Source organism: Aquarana catesbeiana, linkage group LG03 (assembly GCF_042186555.1).
Source record: "Aquarana catesbeiana isolate 2022-GZ linkage group LG03, ASM4218655v1, whole genome shotgun sequence".
In the NCBI taxonomy this organism is placed as follows: domain Eukaryota; kingdom Metazoa; phylum Chordata; class Amphibia; order Anura; family Ranidae; genus Aquarana; species Aquarana catesbeiana.
Genome location: NC_133326.1, coordinates 624,590,970 through 624,613,175, shown reverse-complemented (window position 1 = coordinate 624,613,175; position 22,206 = coordinate 624,590,970). Strand labels below are relative to the sequence as shown.

Below are 22,206 nucleotides of genomic sequence, written 5' to 3'. Positions count from 1 at the left end.
TTTTTTTGGGAACATCTCCTGGATTCAATTTTAAATAATTTACTGAAAATTCCTGGTCCAGCCCACCACACCTTTCTCAGGCTCAGTCCAATCATTCACTACATCTCCAACATATTTCTTAAGATTATGTTGCACTCTTACTAGCTTCTTCAGATTATTATTATTATAAATAATTGCCACAGTAGATCTTCTGACAGACTACCCCAGCTACCTCACAAGCTGTATAATCCTTTGATGACTTCCCTGGCTGTCTGATGACTACTCAACCTTGCACTCATTCCCAGCTTCACAAGTGGCTGCCTCCAATGCTCACCCCAAGCCCCTTGTGCGCAGTATCCCCTATGCGCAGTATTTGCGACTGCGCAGGTATTGCGCATGAGAGGAGGACTTCCATATTCAGGCGGCTGCTCTGCATGAACGGTTACTTCTGAGGGGCTACTCTCGGACTAACTTGAGAGAGGCCTTCAACAAGGTGTTAGTCGCACCAGAGCATCCCTACTTTACCATCCCCCCCCCCCCCCCCCCGCGTACAAGTTGTACTAACACTGTCAAGATTGTTACAAAATTTTCAGCTCATCATGGCCAACTCAGGGATATCCTTTCTGAACATTGGCACCTCTTAACAGACCACCATATTCTAAACCAGTACCTCCGCAGCACCCCTGAATTGTTTTTTCGTAGAGCCACTTCCCTTAAAGATCGTTTAACGAGTAGCCATTATCGATCGGATATTGGTCGTCGCCCGAGACCCAGGGGCACTTCCCCATGCGGACAGTGTCCCCGGTGCCCCTGGATTCTCGCCCCTCATTTTTCAGCCAATTGTGGCACCACTGGAGTTATTTCTTTAATGCTCTGCGATTGCAGAGCGTTCTATGTTGGCAAGACTATCAGGAGGATTGGAGATCACCTGTACCATTCAGTTAACGGCAAACTCGCCACCATCGGCTGACACATAGGCCTTTACCATAAATTTAACCCTCGAGTTGCCAAATTCCTGGCTTTGGAAGTGGTCCCTTGGATGCCAGAGGTGGCGACCGCGGCAAAGTACTTTTGCAGCGTGAAACCCTCTGGATTGAGAAGCTCAATGCCACTATTCCACCAGGCCTAAATGAGGTTAGCTCTTATAGATCCTTTTTATAAGACAGTGATCTCCAAATCTCTCTGCCTGGGTCTCCACAGGTATAACTCAATATGCACTAATAGATTTCTGTGCACTTCCTCTGTGATGGTATTGGATACTTACTTGAAAGATGTCGTCCATGTGTATTGTTTTTCATAATCTTGATAGTTTTTAAAAAAAAATTCTCGTCTTCTTAACAACGATTTTTTGCCTATCTAACATTTCCTTGTGTGTGTAGTTGCACTATATCTATTGCTTGAGGTTCCAATTGCATACATTCAGTTCAATGGTATGTCCCCTTGATTCCATAGTGTGTTTTAACTGCTTTGACCCTGCTCTGGGGATTTACTCAATCCCCTTTTTTGACCACCGATATCTCATTTTTATTTTATTCTAAGTTTTGTGGTTACTCTAATTTTAATGTTTATCCAATGAATGTCTCTTCTATATACACACACACACACACCAGTGTAATCAGATGCGGCCGTTCTTTCCCCTTCCTCTGTGTGTCACGTTGGCCCTCTGGCGTGCCGGATGTCTGTCTCTCCGTGGTGATTGGGTAGGTTCCCTGGTGGTCGGACGGGCCTCCTTTGGGAGTTGACCCGCCCCCCTACTTGCACGCATTCTGGCTTGGGAATCCCAGTGGCCATAGGGCACCTGCGCAGACGCACTCCATTATTGCACATGCGTATTGCAGGACCCTTAACCCTGTGACGTTGCACGCTGGCTACGGCCGGCGTGATTACAGCATTGCAGGGTTGGAGCACTACAAGTAGCAGAAAATTGCCTGCCATTCGATAGGCTGGATCGAGCACCTGGGAGAATCGTTGCCAGATCACCTTCCACTGTAAGATCCTTTATCCTTATAACTGTACTTGTGGCTCCTGTGGCTAGTACATAGCCTTACCAGTTACCTTGGTATTTTTTCCCCTCATAGGGCATTTGAGTGGGGGTGCCGCATCCATGGTTGTTGCGGTGTTACCCCTCACCCTTCGTCCAGAGTATCCCCTTCATTGACCTGTTATCAGGTATTCAACTGCAGGGGGATTCTTCTCTCCCGGGACTCCTTTATTGATCAGTACTTGTAAACAAGGTACAGACCATGTTCACCTGTTTTGATCTTTCACCTCACAGCACATCACTGCTTCCTTTTCTCTCTTCCACCCCGCCCCCCCCACTGTTATTTCGTCTCCGTTTTCTTTTGTATTGATTAAATCACAGATATTTTCCTGATGAAGCGGCTGAGTCCGCAAAACTAGTAGAAACACTGTCCATGACCAACTATCCCACTGTGATTTCTCCCCATCAGGGGAGTACTATCTTGGTGATAAATATATAGATCGTCACCCATTTTTAATTGATTGTTGTCAATTTTGTATCAATAAAGCTTTGTATACCCTTTTACACGATTGTTTATACATGTGAATTTACCTCATTGTACTGTACCGTGATAGTCCACTTGCCCCCTAGCTTTTTGATGAGCACGTGGCTGGGAACCAGGCTCCCAACCCCTTTAGCTCTAGGTAGTTAATTGAGCTTCCTGTCAGTGTGCAACTGCCTGCCCATATCAGAGGTACAGGCAGACAGCTTGCAGAAGCTGGAATTACACAATGCAATGCTTAACAGGCTCCTTTACAAAAAAAATTTTTGTAAAGGTGAACTTATCCTTTAAAATTGCATTCTTGTATTTAGGAGCATATCGAGGTTTTTATTGTGAAGAGAAAAATTCTTTGAAGTTGTGTCAGCATAAAAGTGATAGACAAGTCTTGTTCCCAAGCAGATATAAAAGCAGGCCAATCTACCATTCTGGAGGCAATCAGCTGAGTATATAAAAGTGATAGTGAGTGTCGCAGAGGTCCAGTGAAAGAGCACAAAACTCAGTGGGAGCCTAAAGTTTGCCTGAAAGAAAGAGGCAAGGAAGTGGTACAAATGTAACGCATTCTAGAAAGGAAGTTGGTAGGGGCCCATAGAGCAAATCGACGATTAGCCTGAACTGCAGCAAAAATGAAAGGCATTATATAAGTTAGCATAGAGTTGACTTAGTGAAGAAGGTTTCCTCAGGTCTAAGTAAAAATTTGGGTTTTCAATTATGGGGAGCAGTGGGGAAGTGATAGGAGCCAGGCCCATATCGTTTGATCATTTTCTGGCAGTAAGCGACAGCACGCCCATCATCGGATGAGTCTGTAAGTAATGTGGCAATGGGTTATGATACTAGAATACGTTTTTTAAAGGAAGTCCAACGATCGAATTTTCTAAAGTAACCCAGGCCTTGCCAGGTTCATGTCTGTGCCAGTCTACCATTCTGACAAGATCAAACTAGATAGTATGTTAAGAAACCTGGTAAGGAAATTCCACCAAAGGTTTTAGGCTTCATAAGGAGAGAGTTTATGTGTGGGGTTCTTCCCAGCCCAGATAAATTTCCTGACAATGGGGGGTGAGCAATCAAATGAAGCCCAGGGAAACATAGATTGGTAAAAAATTCAGCAGGTAGAAGAGTTTGGGCAGAATAGACATTTTGATTATATTTCATCTCCTGAACAAGCAGAAAGGTTATGGGTTCCATTTACTGGGTAAGGACTGAATCTTTTTCAGTAGAGCAGGAATATGTAATGTAATGTGTGTTTCGGAGATGTTTCTAGGGATAGCGGCACCCAGGTACCAAATAGAAATGGATCTCCGTTTAAATATAAAATTTGATTGGATTTTCTGAATTTGGGCAGGAGGAATGGAGATATTGAGGGCTTCAGATTTCTGAAAGTTTATTTTTAGGTTAGAGCAGCCTTTTTCAACCAGGGTGCCTTGAGGTTTCTTCACCATTGCCTTGGCAAAATGGCTAAAAAATTGCCCAAAAATTGTATACAAGCCGGCGTGTGGATGAAGGCGGCCTTTAAGTTACACAAGTCACAGGTTTTCATTCTTGCATCATTACAACCTTCTAGCTGCTGGCGTTTTAACAACCAATGGGGTCATCAGTTGCTAAGAAGGATGTCGGACTGCATAGCACCCTTGTTTGACCCTCCCCTGCCCCTCTTCATCAGCGTTGGGGTCACATTAGCCGAGTAATGGAGAAAAACTGAGGTAGAAGTGAAATATTGGAATATTAGTCAGTACCAGTTTGCAAGAAAAAAAAAAAAAAAAATCACCTCTAACATTGGGTGTCCTACTTGGACTCCTGGATGTTGCTGCATTATTTAAAACTATTAGAATAGTTTTTACATTTTAGAATAGGGTGCCTCAAGACCATCATTTTTAAAAATGGCAAACACTGGGTTAGAGAGAGTTCCCCATAGACTTGAAATTTGGCCATAAGGTTAGGGATTGACACATACAGAGAGTTGAGGGAAAAGAGCAGATCTGTATATGCTGAGATATTATACTCTATGTCCAACCCGGGGACCTCCCTAAAAAGGTGTAATACCTACCAGCCATAAATTAAAGAACCTATATGTGAAAGAAAGAGAATGGCCAAAATTTTTGTGCAGTACGGTTTTGTTTATTTCTCTGTCTACTTCTTTTTAAAGTCAAAAATAAAAACTGTTTGGGAGAAAATAAATCATTGTGCAATCTGTTGAACAGGGTTTTGGCTTACAGGTCCAGCTCAAAAAGCCTCCCTAAGGGTGAATTACTTCTGAAGGGATGCAGACACTGCAGCTATCCTCATTAGAAGATTGCAAGTGCATCAGCTTATCAGACTGAACACAGACACTCCCATTCAGAAACCAGACTTCCAAGAACATAAAACATTTTCTTAAGAACAGAACCAGGTAGGACGGAGTTTCACCACCCAGAGAGGATCGTTTTTTTCCCCTCAACAAAACTTGAGTTACTCTTTGACGATTCCTGGCTACCCAACCATCATGTGATTTATCTTGCTTGGCTGCAAGCCAAACAATGATGTCACATGCCTCTAGTTTTATTTTCCATTGGAATCTATGGAAAATTCAGCATGGGCGCTGCATACTACAGGATACAGAATAAAACCTACCTTGTCGGTTGTCATTCTTTTACTCTCACAGAAAGACCTCAGCAGCTCAGTGACTTTCCTGCAATAGAGAGGGCACGCGCTCAAAAGGAGGACCTGAGAAAATGTGATACATACAAACACTGAGGACAAAGTGATGCCTACTTGGACACATCTGCAATGTGCATGTGACGGAGCTCCACCCACAGGTCATCATCGTCATCCAGAAGAACCTGCTTTTCCCGGGAATCTCCAATGCCCGTAGTCTCATAGCTGGAGACAAAATAAGAAATTATGGATCAAAAATTAGCAACCAGAATCCAGTCATAACAGAAAAATCAGCATTGGGTCTTTAAGTAAGGGTTAGTTATGTATGTGCTATTTCAAAGTGGAGTGGGGAAATGCCATGGTGTTTCCATTTCAGAACTTGATAGTTTGAGACTGAGAGAATGCCTTCTGGGTCAATTCAGGGCAACTAGGATCACCAGAACACCCTCAGCCCCGATCTGGTGAGGCAGGCGAGGGAGAATCTTCAAGGGAGGAAAGGTACATATCAAAGAGAACTGATTTCACAGAGTCACCAGAGCATCCACTGAAAAGGACCTCGGATCCCTTGGACAAAAAGGCAATCTTTCAAGTTTGTGACTGAATCACGACGCTTGGAGATATATCTCTCTCTTCCTCACCCCCCCCCCCCCCCCCCCCCCAAGTCCAGCCGCTGATGACAACTGAAGTCCGCTTGCCAAAATTTGGGGGGTGGGTGGAGGACAGGAGCATGCACCAGAAGATGAGAAATAGAGGGGGGGGGGGGGGGGGGGGGGGACACAACTAGGACAGTAAGGGAAGAGCGCCCAGGTAAGAACACTGCCAAAGTCACCACCCATCGACGGCTAGAAGGCGAACAGTGGGATTTAACCCTTCACACACCTGGCTTCATCCACAAGAAGCGGGTCACAGTAGTGTGGATCACCTGCGTCTTGGACCTGTATATCAACCACGCTGCTAACCCAACATGCTGCAAAAGTGTGCCAAGGTGGGTGCCTAACACAGGATCCAGTGACCTAGGCAACTTTACAGGCCACCCCCGTGTCTTCTCTGGTTGGGTCCAGATTGGCCCCCCCGAAGCTCTCGCTTTGGGGCAACGATCCAGAAGCTGCACAAGATGTCGCTGGAACACAGCGAGAGATAGTTGATCATAGAAACCAGAAATTATAGGTGATAAAATCCCCACACAGTAGTGAGGAGACATCCAACACCTAATGACACCATCAAAGTACTGAGGCCTGCTGGGAAAGGGAGTGGTTGTATAATGGTCCTTGCAGTTTTTTTGTCAGTGTCCAATCACCTGAAGGTACCTGACTATAAGCCCAATCATCTCTGAATCTGCCTGTGCCCTGTACTGTATAAGCAAGAAACTGCTCTAGTGAGTGATATATATTTGAACCTCAAACAGCCGTTTGATTTCCCCGCACACAATATGGGAGGTGCATCTGCTTTCTCTATACAGTATGTGTGTAGGGCCGAACCAGCCAAATTAGGAGCTTAAAGTAATTGTCTAACTTTTTTTTCAATAAGAATAACAAAGATGTTATACTTCCCTCCTCTGTGCAGTGGATTTGCACAGAGCAGCCCCGATCCTCCTCTTCTCAAGTCCCTTTTCTGCGATCCTGGCCCTTCCCTCCTGTTCAGTGCCCCCATAGCAAGCAGCTTGCTATGGGGGCAGCCGAACCGATTCACAGCACCCTGTGTCCATTCTGACATGGAGCACTGCCCTGGCCCCTCTCTCCTCCTATTGGTTAGCTGACTTTGATTGACAGCCAATGGTGCTGCTGCTGTGTCTCAGCCAATCTGTAGGGAGAATCTCGGACTGCTGAGACACTCGTGGACATTGCTGGACAGAGAGGGACCTCAAGAAAGTGTTAGGGGGGCTGCTACACACAGAAGACTTTTTTATCTTGAATGTATTAAGATAAAAAAAAAAACCTTCTGCCTTTACAACCACTATAATGGGCAACTCCAAACAAACGGCTAAAATGGAGATAAAAAATGTTGGAACCAAAGAACAAAAATATATTTAATGCAGCCAGCACATCTAAAGAGCAGTAATATGCCATATGTTTTCTTTTTTCAGGCTTCTTTTCCCTTTTATGTTCACCTGATAATTCTGTCAGTAATACACTTCCTGTCCTAGGGTGACGACGCTTACTGTATTGTATATCTTTTGTCACCTTACAACTAAAATGACCTCTCCTCCATAAAAAACAGGTGAGGTGTTTTGCAGGCCTCAGAGATAAATGGGTATTAACTGATAAGAGTGCAGCACAGACAGAGAGCATAGGAAGCTATCGGTTGACCACATTTCTGGCAGGATCCACAGGTATTTTTTGAATTTAGTGGGCAGATATAACAAACACTTTCAATGGTATATTTAACAGACTAAAATGAACCAAATAATAGAAGTTAATTGTAAGGGTTTACATACACTTTAAAAGAACATTTTTCTTGGACCAGATCACTTCACAACAGTTTATAAAAGTAATTTGCATATTCATACGCTTCACCCGCCCTTGCTGTGCTATAGGTCTGCATAGCATAAGGGGGATGAAAACCTACTGGTATATGTCTTGCTTGATGTCTAGCAGGTCATGAGCCATGGCCTGAAAGGTAAGTTCATGCAGGAGGGGAGACACAGGGTCATATCCACGATCCACAATGAGGAGCTGGGAGCGGGACTTGTCTGGGCCCTGGGATGGAGAGAAGCAGGTGAGAACACAGGGAAGTGAAAAGCATTTGGGAAGAATGTGAAGGAGGACAGTAAAGTCTCATAACCAGAATCCACCAACACCTCAACAGTAAGTATATGACACCGACATGCTGCTCTCCGAATCCATCTCCGACGTATGCTTGGTATTCACCATAGAGAATAAAGATCACTATAGATGGATACCTAGACACACTAGAGAAATGCTCAAGCAGCCCAAGTGGCAGATAATGCAACAGAACAGGAATAAGATGAACGGCATGGACAAAAGCAAACATGCAGGAAGAGACAAACAAACATTTTATGACACAATTATGCATTTATAATTTATTTAAAAGAGGAGCCCTACCAAAAACATAGCACAGTTACACATTGTTCCCTTTCTGGATAATGCCACTAGAAAAGTTTCCACTTTCCATTCCTGAATACTTACTAAATTAATAGAAATGAAAGAGTTATTAAAAGAATGGTGGATACTGGATAGTACACCATTTTAATGTTATCGTAACAGGATAGTGGCAAATCGTACACTGTTTACTGTGTCATTGCCCCTTTACCAATGCATGATTTTAAATTTCCCAAAATGGTCAAATGATACAGATAATGTAGTTAACAGCATATATACAGTTAGGTCCATATATATTTGGACACAGGCACAATTTTCATACTTTTGGCTCTGTATGCCACCAGAATAAAACGTAAATGAAACAATCCAAATGAATTTGAAGTGCAGACTTTCAGCTTTAATTCAAGGGGTTGAATATAAAATATCAAGTACAAATTTTAGGAACTGCAACCATTTTGATACACACAGTCCCCCCCCTTTTCAGGGGCTCAAATGTAATTGGACAAATGAATATAAATCATAAATAAAATGTTAATTTTTAATATTTTGTTGAGAATCCTTTACTGGCAAAGACTGCCTGAAGTCTGGAACCCATGGACATTACTAAAGACTGGGTTTCCTCCTTTCTGATGCTTTGCAGGCTCTAACTGCAGCTGTCTTCAGTTGTTCTTTGTTTGTGGGTCTTTCTCCTTTAGTTTTGTCTTCAGCAAGTGAAATGGATGCTCAATTGGTTGAGATAAGGTGACTGACTCGGCCATTGCAGAACATTCCACTTCTTTTCCTTCAAAAGCTCCTGGATTGCTTTTGCAGTGTGGTTTTGGATCATTGTCCATATGTACTGTGAAGCGCCATCCAATCAACTTTGTTGCATTTGGCTGAATCTGGGCTGACAGTATATCTCTAAACACTGCGAGAATAAACACCAAATTACCCAGTGGTACTGAAAGCAATGCATGCCCATTCCATCACATCTGCCTCCACCATGTTGTACAGATGACGTTGTGCGCTTTGGATCATGAGCTTTTCCAGCTTCTCCACACTTTTTTCTTCCCTTCACTCTGTACAGATTAATCTTAGTTTCATCCATCCAAAGAATACTTTTCCAGAAGTCTTCTGGCTTTTTTAGGCTGGGTTCACAGCATTGCGAAATGGATGCGGAATTTCCGCATCCAATTTGCAATAGCAGGAGATTTTGACCGGCTTTCTATGGAGCCGGTTCACATATCTCTCCAGCAGGTCCAGTGCGTTTTGCAGAAAAACGCTATGTGTCTTTTGGTCCATTTCAGGTCCGAATTCAGCCCAAAATTCGGGCTGAAATCAGACCTGAAACGGTGAAACAGCATGCACCGGACCCCTTCTGGTGAAACGCATGCAGCTTATATGTGAACCGAGCTAAGATGTTTTTTGGCGAAGTCTAATCTGGCTTTCTTTACTTCAGTCTTAGAATGGTTTGCACCTGGTGGTATTTGCTCTTGTGAAGTCTTCTCTTGATTGGTAGACTTTGACAATGATACGCCCACCTCCTGGAGAGTGTCCTTCACTCGTCTGGATGTTGTGAATCAGTTTTTCTTTACCATAGAGAGGATTCTGCGATCATCCACCACTGTCGTCTTCCATGAATGTCCAGGCCTTTTATGTCCCTGAGCTCACCAGTGCGTTCTTATTTCCTCAGAATGTACCAAACTATTGATTTGGCCACTCTGCCATCTCTGATGGATTGGTTTTGTTTTTGAAGCCTTACAATGGGCCTGTTTCACTTGCATGGACAGCTCCTTTGAACGCATGATGTAGGTTCACAGCAATAGATTCCGAATGCAAAATACCACACTTAGAATCACTCCAGCCCTTTACCTGCTTAATTGATGAAGAAATAACGAACAAGTAGCCTACACCTGGCCATGAAACAGATTTTGATTCAAATGTCAAATTACTTTTGGTCCTTGAAAAAAGGAGGGGGGGGGGCTAATTTTAAGAGCTGTAATTCCTAACCCCTTCCTCTGATTTGGATGTACATACCCTTAAATTAAACCTGAGAGTGTGTACTTTCAGCCCATATCCTTTCTATAGCTACAGCTTGAATATGTTTTGGTAAATACCTGAAAAAAAAATAAAAAATTTTGCCTGTGTCCAAATATATATGGACCCAACACTAAATAGCTTTTATACAATGCTGAATTATTTATTGTGCACTGAAGTGGCAGTGACTCAATATGAGCAAGCTGCAAGAAATTTGATTCTACAACACCTCACAGCACCTAATATACTATTGGATTCTTACTATGCAAATCCCTTCCAAGACAGTAGTGTCTTTGTAACCGCCTCCCATTCTGTTTCGTTTGACTCTTACCACCAAGAGCAAGATTATCAAGATATAAGATGATTGGGTGGCAGATGTGCAGAACTGTCACAATTGCAAAACTTTTCTACTTTTTAGAGAGTGTTTCTAATTTGACCTGCTACTCTAAAAATGTTTTTATTAGAGTTCCTTTTAAGTCTGTCTATGAATAGTAACAGGTAAGCAGTCCTTAGCCAGAAGCGCTACAGTACTTCTAGCAACATCTTACCTCTCCCATGCTTGGGTTATCAGCTTTGAATGCATTCAGTCGGTCCTGCACCATGTGAGCGAGGGTAGAGTTGTCTCCGTAGCCACTGCCATAGAAAAAACAATTACTTCTACATCCATACAAACACAGAACGCCATTAAATAAATAGAAATGGGGGCAATTTCTGCAAAAAAACTACGGAACCCAAGATCAACAGAGCAGGGAAATGGTGAGCGATATGTGTAGAGGAACAATAATTTTCCCAACTCCTACAGATGGCTACTATATCTTCCTGTGTGTTGGAGATTTTCACTTACACTTGTAGGACACATCGCCAAGTAGAAAGAAGAAGGCAGTAGAAGGAGTCCCATGAGTCATTTCACTAGGACAGATGGCATATCAAAGAATCTAAGTTGTAAGTAATTTAAAGCTGATCTCTGGGCTTCATATTCTTTTGCTCTCAAGCTTCCCTTCTCCCCCTGGACTGTATTCACCAATAAAATACATTTCACATGGGCTGGATACAAGGGGCTTGATATTGGATAATCCAATCCAATATCTTTTAACTGCATCTGATTGTTGAAGCTCAATGGCTCTGGTTAGGCATCTCACATCACCCTGGATGGAGGACTAAAGAACAAAGTAATCTAGCACCAAACCAATAATTTTAAAGTTCAAAATTATCTTTTAATTCACAAAAGTGTGACACATGATAAAAGCAGCCAAAACATTTGTGGAGGTTAATAACAGTCCCCCTTCATCAGGGCTATAACATAAACAGGACATGCAAAATAAGCAAACCGATCTCAAGATCACCTATTAATATCTTGCCTATTGATAAGCCCAAAAAACCTTTACGATTCCTATACCTACTTCCTATAATACGAATATCCTATTTTTTTTGGGGGGGGGGGGGGGGGGGGGGTTAGTATGTAGCTGTATATAGCTCTAGAACATAAGTACCCACTTGTTAAAATATTAATAGGCAGTCTTGAGTTCTATCTGCTTGTTGTGCATCTTCTTAGCACCAATAAAAATTGTGTCTTTACCTTTTTTCCTGTGCCTTTGTGCGGGGAAATACTCCAATAGAAACACCTCTTCCATTGGCAAATGTGGAGGAAGGGATTTACCCTCATTTTGGAAAAAATTTTCTCTCATTTCCTGTTGTGTCTTTGGAACAGGAAGTGAAGGGAAATCTCCTCAGACAGGGAAAACGAACCTGATAGGTGTCTAAAAAGTACCCTACTACACTTTGCAGCCTTTTAATCTGCCAATTAGCGGGGGAAGCCTCATGTCTTTTGTGGTGACATCTTCATTGGATGCTTACTTGCGGTATCTGACTGATGGGTACTCCTTCAGGGTCTCACATAAGGTGGCGATCTGTTCTGCCAGGGTCTCCAGGCACCTCTCCCGAACTTCCTTCTCCATCTTGCTAAAGAGAGTGTGAAAGGAGTCCCTTGCATCTAAGCAGTAGACCTAAATAAGCAGGAAATGGCAGAAGGTGGGTGATGACAAAAGGTAATAAAGAAGACTGAAACACAACTTCATTCAATAAGCATAGCATAGTGCATCAACATGGGGACAAGGTGCTTTGGGGTGCACTCGCTCGTCTCCCCCCTTTCCTAAACTGCGTGCTCGGATAAGGGGCTGGTACGGATTTGAGGGGGGACCCCATGCCGTTTTTTTTTTTGAAATCCATACTAAACTGAAATGGTCTGGTATGGTCTTGGGAGGGGACCCCACGCATTAAAAAAAAAAAAAAAAGGTGGGCGTGCCCCCCCTCAAGATTTATACCAGATTCAAAGGGCCTGGTACGGTCGGATCTTGTTCAAGTCGGACATGAAGTCAAAGAGCAAAGTCGGATCTGAAGTCATTAGAGCAGTGTGAACCAGGCCAGAAACCAAATCGGCTTCCAGGGGGTTTTTTTCTGTCAAAGCTTAACTGAACAAGTTAGAAGCTGATTGGCTACCACGCACTGCTGCACCAGATTTTGCACTCTCCAGTTTTAGTAAATCAGCCCCATGTGTCCAGATCCAGAAGCTCCTTTTTATATTTGCTGATGGTCAACACAAGATCAAAATATAAGGTTTTCGGGTTTATGTAGGAAATGCACAAATAATTTTATGATCAAAGGTCCAGGGATTATTAAAGTCTAGATGCTTGAGCCAAATTTAGCAATGTCAAAATGTGCAATGTGAAAATTATCCTTTGCAGTAGGCCTGCATCCACACTGCAAGGCTTAACTGCTTGGATAGAAAATAAGATTTACCTACTCGATCCTCCACGCTGCTCGACTGGTCCCCGCAGTGCACCCCCCCCCCCCCCCCATGCTCTATCATTCTAAGGTCCTGACATCATCAAAACCAATGCAGGGTCCATAGCCCTGCATTGAACATAATAATAACAAGGAACAGTCCACTGCTGAAGGATGGAGGATCACTACCTGCTGAGGGAGTGGAGGATCAGATAAAAAAGTGCTGTTAATCTCTTCTACAATAAACAAGTAGGTAACCCTTGCAGAGGGTGCAGCCTCACTGCAAGGATGAATTTTCACATTTCCAATATAAATCTAATATAATGCAATATAAATGTAATATTTCTATGACTAATCTACTTATCTAAATAATGTTTACATTTTTGTAAGAACATAGGCTTTAAATTTGTACAGTTTCAATACAAATGTAGCTTTTTTTTTTAATTATAGGCTGACAAGTGGGAAAAAATATATTGTATTTATATAAATTGGAAAAAGAGCATTTTTGTACACACACAGACTTTCAAACAAAATTTTTCTTAATACTGTATAGCAGTAGTCATCAACCCTATCCTCAGGGCCCACTAACAGGCCAGGTTTTATGTATTACCTTGGGGAGATGCAGACTAGAATACTGCAATCACTGAGCAGCAAATGATATCACCTGTGATGTATTTCAGTTATCTTTCAAACCTGGCCTGTTAGTGGGTCCTGAGGACAGGGTTGATGACCACTGCTGTATAGTATTAGGCTGCAAGCTTAATCGTTAAAAAAATAAATAAATAAAAATAGCGATCTCGATTCAATCCCCCCCCCCCTCAGGATCTTAATCCAGTAACTCCACAATTCTATGTAGACAGTGCAGAGCCATTCTATGCTTACTCACAGCCGTCAAAAAAATAAAATAAAATAAATAAAAAGCCTCATGTTTATCAACATTTCTTAGTGCTGGGAGAGAACTATAAACATTGTATCATTTGGTTCTTTTAGATCAAAGGGATGAACTTCGGTCTGTAAATGAGGTCAGTTTAACCACTTAAAGATTAAAACCTTTTTCTGACACTTGTTGCTTACAAAGTTAAAAAAAAAAAAAAAAAAATATCAATATTTATTGATATTATATTTTTTTTTTTTTGGGAAAAAAATACACTTCAATGGAAAAACAAAAAACAAAAAAAAAAAAAAACAAAAAAAACCCCCAAAACACTAAACCGTAAAGTAAAGCCCAATTTTTTTGTACAATGTGAATGAGGACGTTACACCGAGAATCGTGGGAGGATCGTGATCCTTATTCTAAGAAAAAAAAAAAAAAAAAATAACGCGATTCTTATTTTTCCAGACTTGTGCAGCTCTACTGTATAGTATGCGACAAGCACAGTATTAAAAAGAGGCACAATACCATATTCAGGCTGTGGGGGCATCTGTATGAAAACCACCCCCCAGCCTGCATGTGATCTCAGTGTCAGCGCTGAAATAGTGACAACAAAACTGGGAATCCTTGTGATTAGCTCTTCATTATTAGTGGGGACCAGATCAGTTAGTGACAGGGGCTGATAGCAGCTGTGCAGTGTCATTAGGTGTCACTTGAGATCTAAAAACAAAACAAAAAAAAAAAAAAAAAAAAAACACACAAAACAGTAGTAATCACACTGCATGACGCTGTCAGAAAAAAAGATGTTGAAGAGAAACTTCGGGTATAAAAGTCCATTTTACTGATTAAGAATTGATTAAAAAACGCCAATGCGAGTCAGGTGGAAGATTGCAGTGGGTTCTCATGCTCTGAGTTGATGTCTCACTGCTAGTTGTTCTTGATATGTCTGACTGTCCATGATCAGCTTCACTGTATAATTAGCAATAGTTAGATTATAATGCATTGGTGAAAAATAAATAGCTTACCTGGGACTCATAAGGCAGGAAGGCCAAGTTAATTTCCTTTAATGTTTTAATCACTTTAGGGACCCTCGATTTACCCAGCTCATTAAACAACGACTCAGGGCAGGCTGTGAAAAACAAACATGTTGCTTTAATTCTATTGCTCTGTAAACATAATTTAGATTTAAATAACTGGAGACCAAAACATTTCTAGTACTGCTGTATAGCCGAGACATGTCTTGCTTTCTCTGTGTGCAATTCCTTTTTAAAACTGCTATACCCAAATGGCATCAGACTGCACTGAGAAAAAAAATGGACTTCCCTCTTTCACTTGTCCCTCACAGTCCCTTAAGTCTAGTGAGACATCAGACACATAGATGTCTTTCAGTCTTAGGAGGCCAGGGTGGAGATTTTATGAAGCATAAAAAAAAAAGTTAAAATTCACTGGATGGCTAAACCCCTAGTAAATACACATATACTGTATGTGAACTGTTTTACCTTTAAAAAAGGGGTTTGTAGATCTGCATGGTCAGGCAGGATCTAGACTTCCCTGGAGGTTACACTGCAGTTAATACAGACTGATCTAACACACACCCCAGGTGGAGAGTGGCTGGTGAAGGACACACTAATGGGGATATATTACCCTAGGCAGAACTGCCCCTCCTGCTCCCATGCAGAGAGCTGTCAAACTTTGTCACTCTGTCCTCTCTTGGCATTTCAGCACATGTACCAAATCGTTCCTTGTGCTGCTTCTCTCTTACACGCCAACCCTGCTATACCGGATATGCAAGAGGCTGATACTTGGTCAAATTCAGGTCTTTACACTGTTTGCATTCGTGTTTTTTTTTTTTAATCTACTTAGTTCAGCTTTAATGATTGTAAATCAAATGTATAATTAGATGTAGGCTCATTCACAGTAGTCCAATGTGTTGCAGTGCAGTAATGTGCATTTTTTTCAACACAAGACACCAAAAAACCCCACAAAAGATGATTGCTGTGCCAGTGACATCACCAGCAGCATCCCTTGTGAATATCTCCTAAACAGGAAGTTCAGCCCTAAATAAATACTTTTATCATGTTGAATCACATGCTTGCCTCTCATATCAATGAACTTCAAAGACAAAATATCAGCCTAGCCTAGCTGTCGCATTCACTGCAAAGCCAAAACCTCCAAAATCATCACATTCCCCTCTAAAGAAATTACCAGGCAACTTTGGCATGACGTTGCGGCGGTCATCAAACATCTTAGATGTGAGCAGTAACCTGGCTGCTTGCCTTCTACACCTATCGAATAGACTTGTCAAGAAATATATAAAACCTCTCTGACAATTTACCTTTTGAATGTGTCGAAGGCATGTATCCCAGTGTTTCTCAAATTCAGTCCTCAAGGCACCCCAACAGGTCATGTTTTCAGGCCTTCCATTATTTTGCACAGGTGAATTGATCAGTTTCACTGCCTTAGTAATTACCACAGCTGTTTCATCTGAGGGAAATCCTGAAAACATGACCTGTGCCTTGAGGAATGGAGTTGAGAAACACTGATGTATCCAACTCCGGTGGAAACAACTCTGTTCCCATACAAAATCTCTGTGGTTCACAAAGCTAAACGGGATCATGGTCATGGAGGATCTGATGGCCAAATTTCAGGTCCACGTGGATGCCCTGGCAGTATTATATGTACACGGATGCTTACCTCAATGCTTTGTCGCAATTGGAGCAATCATCTATACCCAGTGTTTCTCAATTCCAGTCCTCAAGGCGCACCAACAGGTCATGTTTTCAGGCTTTCCATTATTTTGCACAGGTGATTTGATCAGTTTCACTGCCTTAACAATTACCACAGCCATTTCATTTGAGGGAAATCCTAAAAACATGACCTGTTGGTACACTTTGAGGACTGGAATTGAGAAAAATTGTCTGTACCTGTCCCCTTGGCCCGTTTGCCTGTCTTCCTCTGTATGCCCTTTCCCCATCTCTTTACTTTTCCCCTTGTCCATTTCCTCTTCACTTGCTAGTCCTGGAAGTTCTGTTGTTCAGCCCAGCCTAATCTGGTTTTTAGAGCTTAACGCCCCTTTGAATGGTATCATTGTTGGCTACCTGGAATAAAAGTACACTAAGCGTTGTCTCTTCTGGTTCTTAGTTCTTGTCCATGTATTCCACCAGGCCTACATGGTGCTTTCCCCTTCTCACTTACCACCGTATTGCTTCTCAGAGCATATATTGTTCCCTTCCAACATTATCCCTTTTTGCCAGCTATTTTGATGTCGTCCTTTTATTGACCTTACCTTTGTAATAATAATTGGTGCACTTAAGTTTGTATTTCATGGAAACTACATTTTCAGTTTTTGTAACTTACCTTTCTGAATAAAGTGAATTACAAAAAAAAGAAGAAGTCACCATAAAAGACAAATGGAGCGCAATCTTGAGTTTACATCTGTCCCAGGACCTGGTGTAGGGGGGTGAAGCCACAGACCATAAAGAAGGCTTACCGCTTGAGCAAACTGTATACTTTAACTCAACAGTACCCACCCTAAATTGTAATATCACCACTCAGCAGAGAAGCCTCTTAATAAACTAGTTAATGCTGCTCAGCAGCTCATGCCAGTACTTACTGTCTGTGAAGAATATATGTACAGCTTTATACATGGGTGCGCCCAAGTCTCTGAAGTCAGATATAAGGGCCCGGATAGACTATGGAGGGGAAAAAAAAAGACAAACATAGCAATATAATTAAAGAATAGAACTTCAGCTGATTAGTTGAAAACACAATGTGGCTTGGACAGTGACATAACACATGATCTCAAGTTTGACAAATACTAGATAAGAGTTCAATGCAAATGAAGAATGTGGACTAATCCATTTAATATTTCTTAAGATCTAAATCTCTAGCTTTAGGACCTGTTCCAGCCAAAGGCTCACTGCTCTTACTGCTAATTATTGCCCCACATCAGCTGCTCAGAGCTACATATTGAAATCATTCTTGGTGTGTATTTTTAACTAATTTGGCACAGTAAATTTTAGGGATGCACTGATGGATCAGCCGCCCAAAATTATTGGCCGAGATTAGGGTTATCTGCATTTTGCCAATTAAAAAAAAAAAAAAAGGAAGAAGGAGTTAGGTACCTGTGTTAACTCCTTTTCTAGGAAGTCTTCCAGGGCAGCATATGAGAGATGGGCTCCTACAGGAAACACGATGTCCACCATTATAAAAAGATTACACATACAGTTAATCATGCTTTTCCACTAAATTCCGATAATTTTCCCTTTTCCTCTTCCCTTTTTTTTTTTTTTTTTTTTTTTTAGGGAGGGAACGAGTGCTGTCCTGGAAGACTTCCTAGAAAAGGGAGTTACCAGGCACCCAATTCTGTTTTCTCAAATAGTCTTCCAGGGCAGCATCTGAGAGGATGTAGCAAGGAATACTTACTGGGGGGGTCCACTGCCTGGAGCACTTTCCTACCGAAAGTTTGGTCTTGGTCAGACAGGCGGTTGATGCGATAGTGCCTCACGAAGGTCTTAAAGCTCGACTATGTCGCTGCCCTGCAGATCTGCTCCAGTGTAGCCCCAGCTTTTTCTGCGAAGGAGGGGGCCCATGCTCTGGTAGAGTGGGCTGTGATTCCCTCTGGCGGATGTAGGTTCTGGGACTGGTATGCCAGTGTGATGCCCATTTCGAACCATCTCGCTATAGAGCTCTTTGAAGCTTGCTGACCTTTATTTTTCCCAGAGTATAGGACACAGAGAGATGAGGTCTTTCGCCAGTCCTTAGCCTATCTAGAAAGGATTCTTCTGACATCTATTTTGCCATACGTTTCCCCTTTGTTGCTATGAAGATTAGCTGGGAGGGAGGGTATTATAATGTTCTGAGACCTGTGAAACGTTGAGGGGACTGGCGAGAGGACTATCTAGTCTAACAGAATCGTACAGTATGATTCCAGAATTGACAGTGCCTGAACCTCGCTGACTTTTCTTGCTGATACCAGGGATACCAATACCACGGTTTATAGTGTTAATGTTTTATCTGAGCATTGGTCTATAGCAGGGGTCTCCAAATCCTGTCCCGCAGGCAACATCCGGCCCGCGGCTCACCGAGACTCTGCTAACAGCATTGCCGATCTGCTGCATTTTAAAAGATCGGCAGTATGACTGGCAGGTCCCGCAAACAAAGCAGCTCCCATACACCCTCCTATGTTCTAACGCTGTGTTGAGGATAGGCTGCTGAGACCGCCAATATGCTAGCAACCAATGACGTCATCAGCACGGCAGCTCCCGGCATAACCGCTCGCTGTTTGTATTAGATATCCTTCTGCGTGTGTGGCAGTGGGCGGGAGTCGGTAGGTGCAGGAGAGCTGCTTGAAGCAAGAGGCAAATGTACATGTACATGCACCTCTGCTGAGGACACTGATGCTGGTGACGCTGATCCTGGGGAGACTGCTGGGGACATTGATCCTGGGGACACTGATGGGGAGACTGCTGGGGACACTGATGATGGGGAGACTGATGGATGGAGGACACTGGTATTGGGGAGACTGATGGGGACACAGACGTGCAAAAATGCTCTGATGGGGACACGATGTGCAAGGAGACTGACGGGGACACAGACATGCAGAAAGGCTATGATGAGATTTAAAAATTGTATATATATATATATATATATATATATATATATATATATATATATATATATATATATATATATATATATATATATATATATATATATATATATATATATATGTATATAAAATAATGATTTTTTCAGCCCACAAAAATTTGTGAAATCTACAATGTGGCCCTCGGGCTAAAAAGTTTGGAGACCCCTGGTCTATAGGCTCAAGAGGAGTGGAGAGGAACTCCTTCAAAACTGTTGCTAGGTTCCATGAGGGGATGGCCTTAGCCCTTGCGGGCTTTGATTTTTTGACAGAGAGGGGAATCGCTTTATGAAGGGGTCTTCCGCTAGGCTTACATCAAGAAAGGAGGGAGGACAGGGCTGCCACCTGTACCTTTAAAAGGTGTTGTGCGATATATTCCTATCTGCGCCCTCTTGTAGAAAGTCCAAGATGGTTGGAATAATGCTTTCCCCCCCGCCCTCCCTTTCCCCGAGCACCAAGCTACAAACTTTTTGAACCTTTTTGTATATTGCTTGTGTGACTTTCTACTGGCCAAGATGGTATTCACCACTTTGTCTGACAGGCCTTTGTTTTGTAACATTATCCTTTCAGGAGCCAGGCTGAAAGCTTTAGGGTTTCAATGTTTGGGTGCCGGATTGATCCCTGCGTTAGTAGCTTTGGTTTGTATGGTAGTAGGAGGTGTGGCAGACTGCTCATATTCATTAAATGGCTGAACCAAGCCAGTAGGGGGCCATCAGTATAACTGTGGCCTTCTTCTTGATTTTTTGGATGAGCCTGGGGATTAGGATCGTTGGGGGGATGCATACCCTAGTGGGAAGGACCAGTCTTGTGCCAGGGCATTCACTGCCATGCACCCATCCCCCGGAGAGAGGGAGAAGACTCTCGGGACCTTGCTGCTGTTGTTGTGTCTTGACGTGAATAGGTCTACCAAAAGGTGCCCCCCAGATCTGAGCTATCCAAGCGAAGGTTGCCTGTTCTAGGGCCCATTCCATGTGCCGTAACTAGTTTCTGCTTAGGTAAGCCGCTAGGATGTTCTCTGACCCCCTCAGGTGTATGATATTGACTAAGTTTGCTTCCGCCCACTTCAGGATTGTGTCTGCTGTAGACATGAGTTGAGGGGGATCTGGTTCCCTCTTATCTGTTTATGTATGATACGGTTGTAGCGTTGTCTGTATTTGGAAATGTCTGTCCTTGATCTGCGTTTTGAAAGATTTCAGCACTAGACGTACTGCCTCCATCTCTCTTATGTTCGATGAGGCAAGAGACCATTCCTGGTTCCAGGAGCCTTGGGCCAGGTGTTCTGCTAAGTGTGCTCCCCAGCCTGTGGTGCTGGCATCTGTAGTAAGGCGGATCACATTAGTTTGTGTCTATAAGCGTCCCTGGCTGTATATGTGTGGTTTGAGCCACAATTGCACTGAAGATTTGATCTCTTGTGGGATTGTGACCCAGGACTTCAAGGAGTGTGGGTTCCTGTCCGACTGAGCCAGAATGAAGTTCTGTAGCAGCCTTGTGTGCAGTTGTGCCCACGTGATGGCCAGTATGGAGGAGGTCATGAGGCCCAGCACCCTCATGCTCTTCCTGATGGTAACTCCATTGGGGAGACATAAGGTCTCGATCTCTTCTGTTAGTCTTGCTACCTTGTCCTGTGGCAGAAGGATCTTTGTTTCTCTTGAGCCTAGCACATACCCTAGGTAGTTTACGCTTTGACTGGGAATTAGGTTGGACTTGTGTATTATCCACCCTAATTTCTTTAAATATTTGAGACTTGACTGGAGGTTGACTACCAAGTTCTCTTTTGTGCTGGCAAAAAGAAAAAAAAAAAAAAAAAAAGGGAGGAGGTCATCCAGATATGGTACGACTCCTATGCCTTCTAGTCTTAAGCCCTTTAGTGCCTCTGCCAGTATTATGGTGAATATTCTGGCTGCTGACAAAATTCCGAAGGGCAAGGAGGTGTACTGAAAGTGCAGGGTAGCCTTTGGACCCTGTATCGCGAATCTTAGTAATGGGTGGTGGTCTCGGTTTATCGGTATGTGCAGGTAGGCATCCTGCAAGCCTACCGTGGCCATAAAGGCCCCTGGGGGTAGTAAGTTCCTTACCGAGTAGATGGATTCCATTCGAAATTTTTTGTATTTTAATTTTCTTGTTGAGGGGTTTTAGGTTCAAAATGAGCCTGTACTTCCCTGAGGGGTTTTTAACAGGCAAATATGTGCGAGTAAAACCCCTCGCCTATTTCGTCTTCCGGAATCGCCGTAATGAAGTTCTGTGTTAGTAGGTTTCCTAGTGATGACAGTAATCCCTCTGCTTTCTCTTGGTCTCTGGGGAGTGCCGTCATCAAGTATCTGGTGGGTGGGGTGTTGGATAATTCCATGGAACACCCTTGTTCTACCGTGTGGAGGACAAATTTGTTCGAGGTGACTTCTTGACACTGGTCTATGAATGCTGAGAGCCTGCCTTCCACCTGCTGGGCATCATTGTTTTTTGGTGTTGCCCCTGGAAGGTTTAAGGATGACGTTTTCCCTTCTTCCTCCTTTAAAAGGACCATCTCTAATGCCCCCTACACACGATCGAATTTTCCAACAAATGTTGGATGTGAGCTTGTTGGCTGAAAGTCCGACCGTGTGTATGCTCCATCAAACATTTGCTGTCAGACTTTCCACCAACAAATGTTTGATAGCAGGTTCTAAAATTTTCCGACGACAAAACTTCATTGTTGGAATTTCCGAT

The 22,206-nt window shown here is 42.8% G+C and overlaps 1 protein-coding gene across 1 annotated transcript in view; it reads right to left on the bottom strand.

Moving 5' to 3' along the window:
- Window positions 1–22,206, bottom strand: part of STXBP2 (syntaxin binding protein 2) — an 81,874-nt gene that overhangs the window by 19,096 nt on the left and 40,572 nt on the right. The window contains exons 5-11 of the mRNA XM_073622373.1: window positions 17,470–17,548; window positions 14,882–14,985; window positions 12,059–12,207; window positions 10,753–10,837; window positions 7,695–7,825; window positions 5,247–5,354; window positions 5,106–5,163 (exon numbers count right to left, since the gene is read on the bottom strand). Of these exons, the coding sequence (XP_073478474.1) occupies window positions 5,106–5,163; window positions 5,247–5,354; window positions 7,695–7,825; window positions 10,753–10,837; window positions 12,059–12,207; window positions 14,882–14,985; window positions 17,470–17,548 (714 nt within the window). The remainder of the gene's footprint in view (window positions 1–5,105; window positions 5,164–5,246; window positions 5,355–7,694; window positions 7,826–10,752; window positions 10,838–12,058; window positions 12,208–14,881; window positions 14,986–17,469; window positions 17,549–22,206) is intronic.